At 42.6% G+C, this 17,430-nt stretch overlaps 1 protein-coding gene across 1 annotated transcript in view; it reads right to left on the bottom strand.

The window, feature by feature from the left end:
* The window catches only part of LOC120041372 (lysyl oxidase homolog 2B-like), a 66,175-nt gene that overhangs the window by 27,412 nt on the left and 21,333 nt on the right, over positions 1-17,430 (bottom strand). The window contains exon 4 of the mRNA XM_038986359.1: positions 4,668-4,879. Within this exon, the coding sequence (XP_038842287.1) occupies positions 4,668-4,879 (212 nt within the window). The remainder of the gene's footprint in view (positions 1-4,667; positions 4,880-17,430) is intronic.

Here is a 17,430-nt window from a genome sequence, read left to right on the forward strand (position 1 = left end):
CAGCCAGGGGACTGAAGATTCATGTCTAAACCAATTTAGGATGGGATGAAATGCTAGTGCCTGAAAATACCATTTAAAGTTTGGTATGGATAGTCCTTCTATGTCTTTTCCTTTCTGCAAGTTTGTTAATTCTATCCTTGCCATATACATTTTGTAACAAGGGAAGCATTGAACTATAGAAATTCCCATATGTTCCAAAAATGACCAAAGATATGGCCATTCTAGTCTATCAAAAGCTTTTTCTACGTCGAGAGATAGAACTGCCCAAGGAGATTTGGTTTCTGATGAAGCATGTAAGATATGAAATAAACGACGGAGTTTATCTGAGGATAATCGTTTTTTAACAAACCCCCTTTGGTCCAGATCTACCAATTTGGGTAAGTAGGTTTCAAGACGGGACAACAGAATTTTTGAAAATAGTTTAATATCTGTGTTTATCAAAGACAGAGGGCGACAGTGAGAGCACTGGGTGGCGTCCTTAGCTTTTTTAAATAAAATAAAAATTAGTGCTGTATTAATCATTTCAAGTAACAGTGGACCTCAATAGACCTCAGGAGGAATACCGTCACAACCAGGTGATTTGCCTTTATTCATGATACCTAATGCCCTTTTGAGCTCATGGAGAAACATTTGGTATTTCTGTTTATTGACATTTGCATTTCTGAAACCTGTTTTCGCTTTGTCACTATGGGGTATTGTGTGTAGATTTATGAGGGCTGTAACGTAACAAAATGAGGAAAAAGTAAAGGGAACTGAATAGTTTCCTAATGCACTGTGGCCACCGCGGGGGAAATGTCACCATATGCGCAGCTATGAACCTCAAATGGGGTCATCCACCGCCATGCCACCCTTGGACCATTCAACACTGCCCATCTCCTTAATTTCCTGAACACCTTACAGTACATGACAATCTTTTTCACCCAGAGCAGAGAGTGCCAGGTGATGCTGAGCAGCAAATGTATGTTCTAATTTGGGACAACATAGGTTTCCATCGGGCTACTCAGGTCAGCAACTGCTTCCATGACTATCCCAGGTTTACAATTCTTTATCTCCCACCATATTGCCAATTCTCAAATCCATTGAGGAGTTGTTTTCAGCATGGCGTGGAAGGTGTATGATCGCAAACCCCATGAACGTATGGCCCTTCTCCAGGCAATGGAGGAGGCCTGTGGTGACATTCCAGCAGAGTCCTGTTATGGGTGGATGCGTCATGCCAGAAGATATTTCCACCGCTGTCTGGCCAGGGAGGATATCGCCTGTGATGTTGATGAAAATCTGTGGCGGGACCAAAACAACAGACATGACTAATTTTGTTTTCGCAATAGAGTATTTGTTTCTTGAGGTTTGATTGTGATTTTACTAAATTTTGACCGTTTCTTTATCTATTCCGTACAATTGATCTAACATACTGTACAGTACAGTAGTACAAATAGGTCTATTTTTGTTTTCATTTTTACTGTATGTGTGCTTACAGTCTGCTGTTTGTCATGTATTGAGTCATGTTGAAATATAAAACTTGCATTGGTGTTCCTTTCTTGTTTGAGTACATGCACACAATATACAGTATGACAACAACATCTTTGTCTTCACACTGAAATAGGCTCTGATAGTAGTGTTTTGAATATGTCACATCGGTTGTCACTAAGTTAGATTCATTTGATGTGTGTGTGTCTCATTTGTATGCAGAGTTTCATTTTGAAGATAATAGCTAGTGTTACCATTCTTTTATCTGAAAGGTAATTGTTATCTTTAGTGTTGATAAGCCCATGGGTGTAAAATAAAAAGCATGACCCACAGGGAAACCCACTCATTGGTCGCTTCCCACCCAGAAGAACCTCTCAATAAATCATTCCCCCTTCCCTGCCCCCCCTTCCCCTTCCCCAGCCCCCCCCCCCCCTAGCCCTTCCGCCCCGGTTCCCCCAACCTGCACTATAATTACGGGGTTGCAGCATAACGGCGAGTGGCAGCCTTACATATGAAATCTCTTAATCAGCATATTTTTGGTCTTAAGCTATTAACAAAAATATATTTTTTAAAAAGTGTAAACTATATACTGTACAAGGCCAATGTGCAGGGATATGGTGTAAGTTGAGGTAATATACGCATACATGTAGGCAGGGGTAAAAAGTGACTAGGCAGCCGGATAAGTAATAATAAATAGTAGCAGCATCGAGGCGCTATAGGAGGAGCTATAGGAGGAGCTATAGGAGGACGGGATCAATGTAATGGCTGGAATGGAATTCATGGAATGGAGCCAAACATCTGGTTTCCATATGTTTGATGTGTTTGAAACCATTCCATTTATTCCATTCCAGCCATTATAATGAGCCCATCCCCCATAGCTCCTCACACCAGTATCCTCTAAGGTGTGTGTAAGTGTGTGTGGTGTCTGTATGTGTGAGTGTGTGTTTGTGTGTGCGCTATGTGTGTGTGTGTGTGTGTGTGTGTGTGTGTGTGTGTGTGTGTGTGCGCTATGTGTGTGTGTGTGTGTGTGTGCGCTATGTGTGTGTGTGTGTGTGTGTGTGTGTGTGTGTGTGTGTGTGTGTGTGTGTGTGTGTGTGTGTGTGTGTGTGTGTGTGTGCGCATGCGTGTGTGTGTGTGTGAGAGAGTGACAGTGTGTGTGGATAGAGACCTGAGAGTGTGCATAAAGTCAATGCAGATTGAGTAAATGCAGCTAGACGATGGTTGAGCAGCCATCGGTTAGCTATTCAGCAGTCTAATTTCTTGGAGATAGAAGCTGTCTCTAAGCTTGTTGGTCCGAGACCTGATTCTCCTGTACCTTTTTCCAGATGGTAGTGGAGACAACAGTACATTGCTGAGTTGGCTGAGGTCTTTGGAAATTTTCCGGGTCTTCCTCTGATATAAATGTCCTGGATGGCAGGGAGCTTAGCCCTAGTGATGTACTAGGCCGTCCGCACCACCCTCTGTAGTTGAGGGAGATGCTGGCACCATTCTCTGACATCCTCCCTGTAGGATGTATCATTGCTGTCAGTGATCAGGCCTACTAACGTCGTGTCGTCAGCAAACTTGATGATGGTGTTGGAGTCGTGCGTGGCCATGTAGTAGTGTGTGAACAGGGAGTACAGAAAGGGACTAAGCACAACCCCTTGGGGGGCCTGCGTGTTGAGGGTCAGCGCGTGGTGGAGGTGTTGTTGCTTACCCTCACCACCTGGGGTTGGCCCATCAGGAAGTCCAGGATCATAAAAAATCATCTCACACTCACTACCGAGTTACAAACTGCCTCGGGAAGCAATGTCAGCACAATAACTGATCATCGGGAGATTCGTGAAATGGGTTTCCATGGCCGAGCAGCCTCACACAAGCCTAAGATTACCATGCACAATGCCAAGCGTCGGCTGGAGTGGTGTAACGCTCACCACCATTGGACTTTAGAGCAATGGAAATGTGTTCTCTGTAGTGATGAATCACGCTTCACCATCTGGCAGTCCGACGGACGAATCTGGGTTTGGCGGATGCCAGGAGAACGCTACTTGCTCCAATGCATTGTGCCAACTGTAAAGTTTGGTGGAGGAATAATGGTCTGGGACTGTTTTTCATGGTTCAGGCTAGGCCCCTTAGTTCTAGTGAAGGGAAATCTTAACGCCACAGCATACAATGAATTCTAGATGATTCTATGCTTTCAACTTTGTGGCAACAGTTTGGGGAAGGTCCTTTACTGTTTCAGCATGACAATGCTCCCGTGCACAAAGTGAGGTCCATACAGAAATGGTTTGTCGAAATCAGTGTGGAAGAACTTGACTGGCCTGCACAGAGCCTTGACCTCAACTCCATCGAACACCTTTGGGATGAATTGGAATGCAGACTGCGAGCCAGGCCTGATCGCCCAAAATCAGTGTCTGACCTCACTAATGATCTTGTGGCTGAAAGGAAGCAAGTCCCCGCAGAAATGTTCCAAAATCTAGTGGAAAGCCTTTCCAGAAGAGTAGAGGCTGTTATAGCAGCAAAGGAGGGACCAACTCCATATTAATGCCCATGATTTTGGAATGAGATGGTTAACGAGCAGGTGTTCATATACTTTTGGTCATGTAGTAGTGTATCATGTTACAAAAAGGTGCGCGTTGCTCCAAAATATCCGACTCCACCCATGTGCACGTACACGTGCTAAATAATGGAGTGGAGTGAGTGGAGAGCTTAAGAGTCAAGGTTTCTGTGTCGTGTACCAATAATTAATCTTGACTAACATGAGGTATGGGTCTGTTACTGCTTTGTTGCACTGGGCCTAGGAGAGTAACTGGGAAAGTAAGTGTAAATGATACATTGAATATAGGCCTGTGCTTGATCAAAACAAGGTCTCTCAAGTTGACATAATAAGCATTTTGCAAGAAAAACATACAGTATGCACAGTAGTGTCCTGTCCAGGGGATGTACTTGTACATCAAGCGGCCTCACGCTACAGAAACAGGATATGGGCCATTCTGGCTCGGACAAGGCGTACTTACTTGTACGTGCAGTTGTCCTGCTCCATAACACTCCAATATAATGGACACTGCTGCCACGCCCCATCCATAGAGACGAATATAGTATTAATCTCTACACTCCCATCCCTTTAGCCAAGGACAGGAAGAAACAGAGGGAGCTCATTGTGGCCTTAAGTCCCAAAGGGGACAAAGAGGATTCAGTTAAGTAAAGTCCCGGCTCTCACTCACTTGTAGACTCTGGCGTTGTACTTCCTCTCTCCGGGGAAACCGAACATGCCACAGATGACTCTGCTGTTGTGCTTGGTCCACTCCACATCACAGATCTGCTTCCACTTCCCCCCGTCCTTCACCTCCACGTAGCCCTCCGTCACTGGGATGCGCTTGCGATATGACGACAGAATGGCCCGGATACGCACGTCCTCCACCTGAATGTTTAAACTCTGTGAACAAAAACGTACATATTTGAGTATATGAGTATCAGCTAATACAATATCTCTGCTTTCAGTAATTGAATGAGCAAGGTATTGAGCATATCATATATGTTAATATGTGGTAGGGTTAATTTCACATTCATAGGCCAAGAGGCATCTGTATTGTAAAAATATATTTCATTATAAATTATGGTCTCTTCCCCTGTGGTCCTCTATGGTCCTCTCTTACTCTATGGTCTTTTCCTTATCATCTTCAAAATAACCACTCCACATGTGAGTACATTTGGCCGTTTTCCCTTGTTACATAATCGTATACTGGAGGCAAGGCATCGACCCCCCCCCCCCCCCCCCCCCCCCCCCCCTCGGCACTCTAATTGCATTCCCTCGTAAAGCCTCTACAGAATACCCAAACATTTTTACAATCCCATCACCTAATTAATGACAGCTCAGACCCAGCTGTACTGCAACTGCTTGGCTTTTGAACAAGGATATCAAAGGAGTGACCATGGCAACTCATACAACACTTTCTAGTCACTTTTTAAAGGGTGTCACTGGAAAGATGCTGGTAGGTGACTAAAACCCAGTCTGGGGTCAAAACGTTGGCCTATTAAACACTTTCGTAGCATTTTACCAGTGTGCAGATTAACTTTTTGTTCTAGATAGAGAAAAACACCCACAAAGCATTATGATTGGTTGTAAAATCAATGGCAACTCTCCACCAAAGATCTTTCATTTACTGTAATATTACAAGAAATAAGATTTGAATATTGTTCCACTTATTGAACCATCTGTGGTGAGAGTGACATGCTGACTTGCCTGAGGTGTTTCTCTCTTCTCCTGCAAGCATTACCAGATCAATACTGTATCACTTCAAAGGCAGCGTATATCTGTCTACATGTCTGTCTGTGTCAAAAAGTAACTTGGAGACCTTCCTCTGTGATTCCTGTTGGGGGTTTGAATAAACAGCCTCTCTTCCAAAACCCCAACCCACGTTCCTGCGCTACGTGAAAGTGTAGGCCATGGGCAACAGAGGAGAGGAGAGAAGTACTGTCTGATGGATATTTGTCTTTTCTTAGCGGATAGGCTGAGAAAGGTCTGGCTGAGAAACAAATCAAACCCAGGTCCTGTCCTCTCAGACCTAAAGCCACTGGCTTGTGTCTCAAATGGAAGCCTATTCCCAATGTAGTGTACTACTTTTGACCAGGGCCCATAGGGCCAGTTACATCTCCATGAAAAGGTTTTCCTGAAACGTCATCGACATCATTCCACAGAAATGTTCAGATGCCACCGAACCACAGAGAAACTGAAAAAGATCTGTCTACTCTTTCCTCGACTGTTTTTTCCCAAAGATGACCACATTAACTCCAACAGTCCCACCTTACTTCTGGTGTGTTTTGGACTTCTAACCCCTTTCAAACATTGTGTGTTTAAGCTTCATACTTCTGGGTTGTATAATTGGATTTGTCTCTTTTCTATTTCTTCTGCAACCATTGATACAGTACCAACCATTAGTCTGTGTGATTAATGGGAGCTGAGCTAAAGAGGTGTTTGTGAGACAAGGGTGGATCCTGAAGGGGCCCGGGGCCAGGACTTTTTACAAAAACCTCTGTAGAATGTTTTGAGCTACAAACTATTTGACTATCTATGAAAATCTAAGACTTTCATGAACACACAGGTAACATGTTTTGCTCTACGATGCTCACAAGGTTCACAATAATTGCTAAACGGTAAGGGGTTCTTCTACATAGAAAATAATAGGAAATCCCAGGAGTTTCGAGTTTCAAGTTTTATTAGTTGTATGTACAGGATACACAAGGTATACACCGTCCAACTAAATGGTTACTTACAGGTTTTTTCTCAGCAATTCTACAACAATAAGAAATAAGAAAATATAATAATACGAACATAAAGTAAATGGCTCAGTAGAATCGAATAAACATTTAAGCGTAGAGTGCATTCGGAAAGTATTCTGACCCCTTGAGTTTTCCCACATTTTGTTACGTTACAGCCTTATTCTAAAATGGATTACATATATTTTTTCCCTCATCAATCTACACACACAATACCCCATAATGACAACTCAAAAACAGGTTTTTAGAAATGTTTGCAAATGTATTAAAAATAAAAAACTGAAATATCACATTTGCATAAGTATTCAGACCCTTTACTCAGTACTTTGTTGAAGCCCGTTTGGCAGCGATTACAGCCTGGAGTCTTCTTGGGTATGACGCTACAAGCTTGGCACAACTGTATTTGGGGAGTTTCTCCCATTCATCTCTGCAGATCCTCTCAGATCCTCTCGCTCTGTCAGGTTGGATGGGGAGCGTTGCTACACAGCTATTTTCAGGTCTCTCCAGAGATGTTCGATCTGGGCCACTGGATACCTGTCCCGAAGCTACTCCTGCGTTGTCTTGGCTGTGGGCTTAGGGTTGTTGTCCTGTTGCAAGGTGAATCTTTGCCCCAAGCCTGAGGTCCTGAGCGATCTGGAGCAAGTTTTCATCAAGGATTTCTCTGTACTTGGCTCTGTTAATCTTTCCCTTGATCCTGACTAGTCTCCCAGTTCCTGCCACTGAAAAACATCCCAACAGCATGATGCTGCCACCACCATGCTTCACCGTAGGGATGGTGCCAGGTTTCCTCTAGATGTTTCGCTTGGCATTCAGGCCAAAGAGTTCAATCTTGGTTTCATCAGACCAGAGAATCTTGTTTCTCATGGTCTGAGAGTCGTTTAGGTGCCTTTTGTCAAATTCCAAGCAGGCTGTCATGTGCCTTTTACTGAGGATTGGCTTCCGTCTGGCCACTCCACCATCAAACGCCTGATTGGTGGAGTGCTGCAGAGATGTTTGTCCTTCTGGAAGTTCCTCCCATCTCCACAGAGGAACTCTGGAGCTCTGTCAGAGTGACCATAGGGTTCTTGGTCACCTCCCTGGAGAAGGCCCTTCTCGCCCGATTGCTCAGTTTGGCTGGGCGGCCAGCTCTAGGAAAAGTCTTGGTGGTTCCAAACTTCTTCCAATTAAGAATGATGGAGGCCACTGTGTTCTTAGGTACCTTCAATGCTGCAGAAATTGTTTGGTACCCTTCCCCAGATCTGTGCCTCGACATAATCCTGTCTCGGGAGTCTACGGACAATTCCTTCGAACTCATTGGCTTGGTTTTTGCTCTGACATGCACTGTCAACTGTGGGACCTTATATACAGTAGACAAGTGTGTGCCTTTCCAAATCAATTTAATTAACCACAAGTGGACTGCAATCAAGTTGTAGAAACATCACAAGGAGGATCAATGGAAACAGGATGCACCTGAGCTCAATTTCGAGTCTCATAGGAAAGGGTTTGAATACTTATGTAGGCAAGGTATTTCTGTTTTTTTAATCTGTATACATTTAAAAATTGTATGATGGGATATTGTGTGAAGATTGCTGAGAATTTAAAAAACATTTTTTTTAGAATAAGTCTGTAACATAACAACATGTGGACAAAGGGAAGTGGTCTGAATACTTTCAGAATGCACAGTAAGTATAATAGCAGAAGGCACAATTTATAGTCCAATATTTACACGTGTTTTGGGGAAGAGGGGATTGGGGGGGAAATGTTTAAATTGTGCAGTATTTAGCAATCATAAGAGTCTGGTTGCGGCAGTTTTGATATGTGTGTAGCACGAAATGTATTTATGTGTACGTGTGCGAACAGCTCATTGCTCGGTGTATGGGGTTCTTGATGATGCTGCATGCCTTTCTCAGGCACCGTTTTGAGTAACTGTCCTGGATGGGTGGGTTCACTTTCCCAGTGATGTACTGAGCCGTCTTCACCAGCCGCTTGAGGGCCTTGCGTTCGTGGACGGAGCAATTCCCGTACCAGGCCATGATGCAACCGGTCAGAACACGTGGTGCAGCGGTAGCATTTAGAGAGGACCTGGTGTGACATGCCAAATTTCTTCAGCTGCTGTTGCGCCCTCCTGACAAGAGTGGTGGTGTAGACACTTAGTGTCTCAGTGGAGGCTCCTTCGAGGAGGAAGGGGAGGATCATCCTTCTCAGTGAATTTCATAAAAATAAAAATAGTGAAACATTAAAAAAGTTATCATTTTTAGATCAAACTAAATATATTCACGTCACCAAATAACGGATTAAAACACACTGTTTTGAAATGAAGGTCTACAGTAGCCTCAACAGCACTCTCTGGGGTAGCACCATGGTATAGCCGGAGGACAGCTATTTTCCATCCTCTTCTGGGTACAATGACTTCAATAGAAAACCTAGGAGGCTCATGGTTCTCACCTCATGGTTCTCACCCCCTAGACTTACACAGTAATTATGATGACTTCCGGAGGACGTTCTCCAACCTATCAGAGCTCTTGCTGCATGAACTGACATGTTGTCCACCCAATCAAAGGATCAGAGAATGAATCTAGTACTGAAAGCATAAGCTACATCTAGCTAGCAATGCAGTACATACAATGTGGTGAGTAGTTGACTCAAAGAGAGAGAAAGGGAATAGTTGAACAGTTTTGAACAAATTAATTTATTCAAAATTTAAGTAGAAAGAGAGAGAGAGCTAGCTAGCTATATTTTGTTGTATTTTTTTCACTTTCACTTAGCTAGCTAATGCAGCTAGCTAATTTATCCTACTAAAACACCCAGCTCAAACAGAGAGGAATGCTATTTATGTTAGCTAGCAGGCTAAGTCTTCCAAGTCAAGGTAAGCTTTCGGTTTTATACATTTATTGCCACTGGGGCCTGCTGGTGTAACTGGTAAACAGCTTGCTGTACACTGTGCTGCATGATTGTAGCGGGTTTAGTTAGTAGCTATGTTGACTATGACGTTAGCTAATACGGTGACAACAATGTAGGCTTTGTGTAGCATTTAGTGTTTATGGTATGAAGGTTTAGTTTTGAAAGTTTTTTTCTCCTGGTCACAGACAGCTGTTGTTTTGTGCACTGAAGTCCACAAGTTGTGGGAAAAGGTTAGAGGAGGAGAGCGCTTAGATGCGAGAAGGAATTATACAATGAGCAAAGTGATGATGCTGTTTGTATGTTTCAGCATGACAATATCCCCGTGCACAAAGCGAGGTCCATACAGAAATAGTTTGTTGCAATTGGTGTAGAAGAACTTGACTGGCCTGCACAGAGCCCTCACCTCAACCCCATCAAACACCTTTGGGATGAATTGGAATGCCTATTGCGAGCCAGGCCTAATCGCTTAACATCAGTGCCCGACCTCACTAATGCTCGTGGCTGAATGGAAGCAAGTCCCTGCAGAAATGTTCCAACATCTAGTGGAAAGCCTTCCCAGAAGAGTGGAAGTTGTTATAGCAGCAAAGGGGGACCAACTCCATATTAATACCCATGATTTTGGAATGAGATGTTCGACGAGCAGGTGTCCACAAACTTTCATTCGTAGGCTAGGTTGTAGCAGCCTCATGATGGGTATAGCGGAAATTTGAGTATCTAAACCTATCAATGTTATTATAAAAGGCCATGCTGATAAAAAAAAAAAAATCCCCCCTAATCTTAAACAGCACCCGACCGCCACTGCAGTGTCTATAATACTGTAATAAGCTCACATAGTTGCTGTCACAAAGTTGTCACTGACCATGTGGAAATTCATTTCCCACTGAGCAAACTATTTCTGTACTTACAGCATTCATATAAATTCCTTTGTATCAGGTTCTTGCTCTGGAGGACCTTCTTTTTTCATTCACATTTGTCAATAAAACGAATGAATGCAACTCTTTATGTCAACTTGTTTTACATTCTACTTGTAGCCATGGTTGTCCTGAAAAGAACATGGTAAAACACTTCATTGTGAGGTTAAATATAAAGGTCTGGACATGCTTATAAAAGAAAGTCAGATAAATGAAAAAGCCGATTTTTGCTTGGATCTCGGCAGTGATAGGATTAACCAGTGAGTGGAGTGAAGAGATGCAGCATGCCGAGGATGTAAAACTATCTGGGGGTTCCAACCCTGTGACATGACGACATGATAATTGAGGAAACTGTGGTGATAGCGACCTTGTCTGTTTTAGATTATCTGGTAGTATACTGTACTTTGAAGAAAGTCTGCCCAATAAAAACCAAGGTTGCCTCCCAAATGGCACGCTATTTCCCATGTAGTGCAGTTGCTTTTAATCAGGGCCCATAGCGACCGTCAAGCAGGATTCTCGCAGATAACAGACTTATCACCTCCTCCAGAACTTTACATTAATAGTGAACAGGTATAGTACTTAACATGAATAAAATGACCCGACTCCAAAACGTATTACAGAGATGAATACACAGATAGAAGATACAACTGCTCTGACAGGCATGATAGAATAAAAATACAATTTCCTCCCAACAGACTTATACTGGCCAAGACAAACACTATCACTGGCTAATAACTCTAACATACAGGATTTACCTGTACGGATGAAGCAGTCTCTCAAGCTGTACTTAAACCTAACAGTCTTACATAGAAGCCAGTCATCAAAATATTATTCTGAATACCCCTCCTCTTTAATTTGTTTTGCTGTTAAAGAAAGGGAGTGAACTTGTTCCACTAACTGAAACTCGCATGGCAACCCAACCTCCACCTTCCCTCCTTGCTATTGGGCACCCAACCCCTTTAATGATTGACTTCCTGTTTAGAGTTCAGGACTGCACTTTCCTCGGTGCCTCATTCAAATGTCTAGAAAATAAATGCCTGTTGATTGCAGCGGTGTTGTTGTAGAATAGCACAGCAGAAAAACAGCAGCCGGTGAGATACTTCTAACATATGTGGCTTGTTTCTATGCACTTTGGGGGAGAGGTTTCCAGGAATTGGCAGCAGGGGGGGGGGAAGGTGCAGCAGATGGAAAAGCCATTAGTGGGATGCGTCTGTGAGGAGGTAGAGACAGGAGCAAAGGAGAGGAAGCTAGTGGCCCCTCTCTCTGACTGTCTCATTGTTGCTATCATCCGGAATCAATTAGTTCATCTATGATGTCTATATACAGTGGCTTGCGAAAGTCTTCACCACCCTTCACATTTGTCCTATGTTGTTGCCTTACAACCTGGAATTAAAATTGATTTTTTTTGGGGGGGTTGTATCATTTACACAACATGCCTACCACTTTGAAGATGCTAAATATTTTTTATTGGGAAACAAACAAGAAATAAGACAACAAAAAAAACAGAACACTTGAGCGTGCATAACTATTCACCCCCCAAAGTCAATACTTTGTAGAGCCCCCTTTTGCAGCAATCTCAGCTGCAAGTCTCTTGGGATATGTCTCTATGAGCTTGGCACATCTAGCCACTGGTATTTTTGCCCATTCTTCAAGGCAAAACTGCTCCAGCTCCTTCAAGTTCCGCTGGTGTACAACAATCTTTAAGTCATACCACAGATTCTCAATTGGAATGAGGTCTGGGCATTGACTAGGCCATTAAAAGACGTTTAAATGTTTTCCCTTAAATCACTTGAGTGTTGCTTTAGCAGTATGCTTAGGGTCATTGTCCTGCTGGAAGGTGAACCTACATCCCAGTCTCAAATCTCTGGAAGACTGAAAACAGGTTTCCCTCAAAAATGTCCCTGCATGTAGCCATCTATCATTCATTCAATTCTGACCAGTTTCCCAGGCCCTGCCGATGAAAAACATCCCCACAGCATGATGCTGCCACCACCATGTTTCGGGGTGATGAGAGGTGTTGGGTTTGCGCCAGACATAGCGTTTCCCTTGATGGCCAAAAAGCTAAATGTTTGTCTCATCTGACCAGAGTACCTTCTTCCATATGTTTAAAATCAAATCAAATTTTATTTGTCACATACACATGGTTAGCAGATGTTAATGCGAGTGTAGCGAAATGCTTGTGCTTCTAGTTCCGACAATGCAGTAATAACCAACGAGTAATCTAACCTAACAATTCCACAACTACTACCTTATACACACAAGTGTAAAGGGATAAAGAATATGTACATAAAGATATATGAATGAGTGATGGTACAGAACGGCATAGGCAAGATGCAGTAGATGGTATCGAGTACAGTATATACATATGAGATGAGTAATGTAGGGTATGTAAACATAAAAGTGGCATAGTTTAAAGTGGCTATTGATACATGTATTACATAAAGATGGCAAGATGCAGTAGATGATATAGAGTACAGTATATACATATACATTATATTAAGTGGCATTGTTTAAAGTGGCTAGTGATACATTTTTGATCAATTTCCATCATTAAAGTGGGCTGGAGTTGAGTCAGTATGTTGGCAGCAGCCACTCAATGTTAGTGGTGGCTGTTTAACAGTCTGATGGCCTTGAGATAGAAGCTTTTTCAGCCTCTCGGTCCCTGCTTTGATGCACCTGTACTGACCTCGCCTTCTGGATGATAGCGGGGTGAACAGGCAGTGGCTCGGGTGGTTGTTGTCCTTGATGATCTTTATGGCCTTCCTGTGACATCGGGTGGTGTAGGTGTCCTGGAGGGCAGGTAGTTTGCCCCCAGTGATGCGTTGTGCAGACCTCACTACCCTCTGGAGAGCCTTACGGTTGTGGGCGGAGCAGTTGCCGTACCAGGCGGTGATACAGCCCGACAGGATGCTCTTGATTGTGCATCTGTAAAAGTTTGTGAGTGCTTTTGGTGACAAGACAAATTTCTTCAGCCTCCTGAGGTTGGGGAGTCTCCCATATGCCTTTTGGTGAACACCAAATGTATTTGCTTATTTTTTTCTTTAAGCAATGGCTTTTTTCTGGCCACTCTTCCGTAAATTTCAGCTCTGTGCAGTGTACAGCTTAGTGGTCCTATGGACAGATACTCCAATCTCCCCGCTGTGGAGCTTTGCAGCTCCTTCAGTGCTATCTTTGGTCTCTTTGTTGCCTCTCTGACTAATGCTCTCCTTGCCTGGTCTGTGAGTTTTGGTGGGCGGCCCTCTCTTGGCAAGTTTGTTCTGGTGCCATATTCTTTAACATTTTTAATAATGGATATAATGGTGCTCTGTGGGATGTTCAAAGTTTCTGATAATTTTTTATAACCCAACCCTGATCTGTACTTCTCCACAACTTTGTCCCTGACCTGTTTTGAGAGCTCCTTGGTCTTCATGGTGCCGCTTGCTTGGTGGTGCCCCTTGCTTAGTGGTGTTGCAGACTCTGGGGCCTTTCAGAACAGGTGTATATATACACTGAGATCATGTGACACTGAGATTGCACACAGGTGGACTTTATTTAACGAATTATGTGACTTCTGAAGATAATTGGTTGCACCAGATCTTATTTAGGGGCTTCATAGCAAAGGGGTGAATACATTTGCACACATCAGTTTTCAATTTTTTATTTTAAATAAAAAAAAATAAGAATACATTTTTTTCATTTCACTTCACCAATTTGGACTATTTTGTGTATGTCCATAACATGGAATCCAAATAAAAATCAATTTAAAGTACAGGTTGTAATGCTACAAAATAGGAAAAACGCCAAGGGGGATAAATACTTTTGCAAGGCACTGTAGCAACATAATGACAATTAATTACAATGTAAATGAGAAAAGAATGTCTAAAAGTTTGTCAATCAAATATCCTCTTTCAGGAAACTCATTGAGCTGTGATTCTCTTTTGCTCATGACTGCTCCGTGAAATCAATACAGTGCATTTGTAGGCCTACCATTGGTAGTTGAAGAGAATATGTCATTCAACTAAACAAGTTTCAAATGAGGTCCCTTGGAATGAGACCAGACTGACTGTGTCATCCTAACCCTCCGGGCTTGAAGTTGAACAGAATGTAACTGCCATGAGTTGAGTGTTTCATCTCATTTTCTGGTGTCATAGAATGATTTAGAGCCATCTTACGCATTGACCACAGGACAGAAGAATCAGCCAACCCACTCTGCACACACTGGTTGAATCAACGTTGTTTCCACGTCACTTCAATGAAATTACGATGAACTAACGTGGAATAGGCATTGAGTTGACGTCTGTGCCCATTGAGAAAGGGCTAACACTGACAATTGCGGTATGTGTGAGGTTTATTATGTAGGCTACAATAGTCCATTCCCAGAATCATACACTAGAAAGTGCACTTGGGGCATTAGTTCTAACATGTTACAACCACAATGATGTTTGTTGCCCTTGAGAAATTAACTGAAATATGCCTTTCAAATGCAATTGAAACCAACAAGACATGCCAATGAAACATGATTAAAAACAAATGCATCATCCAGATTCAAGTGCCACTTGCACTCACAGTACTGAGGCGCAATACTCTTTATAACATGAATGTCCGTTTGGAGCAATTAGACAATGGTGTGACTTAGTGTGTAATCTTTAATTAACCTACTTCTCATCCTCTCAGGCCAGACTGTAACCTCAAGCCTCCACCAAAACACAGTGCTAATGCAAAAACAATGGCCATGGAGCCTACAGCACATGGTTCCAATAGAGACCCTAAACTCCATTGACTTCTTACAGAAATCACCAAATATCCTTGTGAAACTGGGTTACATAGACATTCCAAGTGAGAGAACAAATCATTTCTGGAGAACATCACAACAGTATTGAGCTAAAGTAACTTCCTGGGATCAAGTTTGCCCCTCCCTGGACTTGCTGCATTTGTTTCAAGATCACATGTGCTGTGCTGACTAGACCAGCACTGTTGGGAGCTGATTATTCTGTGAGCCACAACACAAATAGATGATTTGTCCTTTCCAGAAACAGTGTTTATGATGTGGCAGTGCAGGCAATTTACCTCACGTCTCTGTTTCACTTGTTCATGCTCCTTAGAAAACATTAAAAAGAGCCTTTGTTGACAAAGTGGAAACAGATGTTCCACAAAACTATTACAAATCCTGAAAAACTACAGTTTGACTTATTTGGCTAAAGAAATAAGGCAATTATTACTTGTAGTCGAATCTGAGATGAACGACTTTAATTGGAAGACGATGTCCTTAACTAGTACTGTGTGGCATTTATAAATTAGACACAGAAGTTCGTGGTTTGTGCCACACTGGCACAAACTCACACATTGACTGTGAAAACTAATCTTGATTTCCACAGCTATGAGTTGTAAGAGACTAAGGGCTACATTTTAGACTGTGTATTTCAGAGGATAAACTAAACATCCCATTCAGTTGAATTGTATTGTGGGAATGCAGTGCACTGGGGTGTAGACTTTTCATTGTTGTTACATGGCCAGAGAGCAATCCATCAGTTATGTGAGAAGTTCATTCAACTGTTCAAATTCAAAGGTCAAATGACTTTTTCAACCCCACAGTAGTCAAGTTCTTGGGCCATTCCTATTAGGCTTGACATGGCACTTTACAGAACCCTACTATGATGACAAGGCCAGAGGTTTACAGAGGAAAAAGTGGTTGGTTTGACCTTAAGCCTGAGGGGAAAAACTGAGGTAATGAAGATGGAAGGGCCGTAAACTATTGCTTTGGGAGAAACAGTGTCTTTGTATACACTGTGTGTGTGTGTGTGTGTGTAACTATACTTGTGGGGACCAGAAGTCCCCTCAAGAATAGTAAATGAACAAAAATGTACCAACTGGGGACATTTTGTTAGTCCCCACAAGGTCAAATGCCATTTCGAGGGGGTTTAGGGTTAAGGTTAGAATTAGTGTTAGGATTCGAATTAGGTTCAGGGTTAGGAGCTAAGGTTAGGTTTTCAGTTGAGGTTAGGGTTAAGGTAAGAGTATGGGTTAGGTTTAGGGTGAAGGTTAGGTTTTTGAATGGGACTGAATTGTGTCCCCCAACAAGGTTAGCTGTACAATGGTGAGTGAGTGAGTGAGTGAGTGAGTGAGTGAGTGAGTGAGTGAGTGAGTGAGAGACACAGACAGATAAAATAATTTCAATCCCAATTAACATTAGGACAGATGTTACCTGTCTGCCACAGTAGCCCTGCCTCCACCTAGCCTTCCAGCCCCAGCTCATGTAACAGCATGGTAGGAGATTCCTCCAAACCAAAGGAGCAAAAACAAATGGAAGTCAATACATTAAAGTAGAACAAGGTTGTTTCAAGGCATGTTACCACATAAATCATCTAACTACAATAAAATAAAATAAAAATACTCCTTTATGAACCACCATTACGCCTTACTTTACTTTATATTACTTCCTTCAATAAACCTCAATCAACCACCTCTCTGGGGGACGTTTCAATAGCTGACGTTCAATTGAGACCACAAATTTGAACAACCAAGAATAAACTTCTTTCAGGCTGTATTCCTTCTAGGAGCCCACAGTACCCTGTTTGTTCCTTGTCGGATACAGAGTGCAGGCATGAATGCATCTCAAATGTTACCTAAATTGCTACTGCAACAGAACACATTGGTATGTACATAACGTCTGCATTGATAAATGCAGCTCAATGGTAAGCCAGCTAGGAAATGTACATAGCCAAGAATGACCTTTCATAAACAAAGAGGAATGTTCAATGTTAAATCTGGTTGGAGCAGAATGTAATGCATGTGCTTGATCACAGGTCAGACATCCCCACAAACACAAACCTCACCTCTAAATCATCTACAGTAAAAGCTGAACGGCAGTGAGAGGATACATTCCTAAGGATTATGGAGTAGGACAGGAGTTTTTGGGTACTAATCTTCATATACTGTCCCC

Source organism: Salvelinus namaycush, chromosome 1, assembly GCF_016432855.1.
Source record: "Salvelinus namaycush isolate Seneca chromosome 1, SaNama_1.0, whole genome shotgun sequence".
NCBI classification, from domain to species: Eukaryota; Metazoa; Chordata; class Actinopteri; order Salmoniformes; family Salmonidae; genus Salvelinus; species Salvelinus namaycush.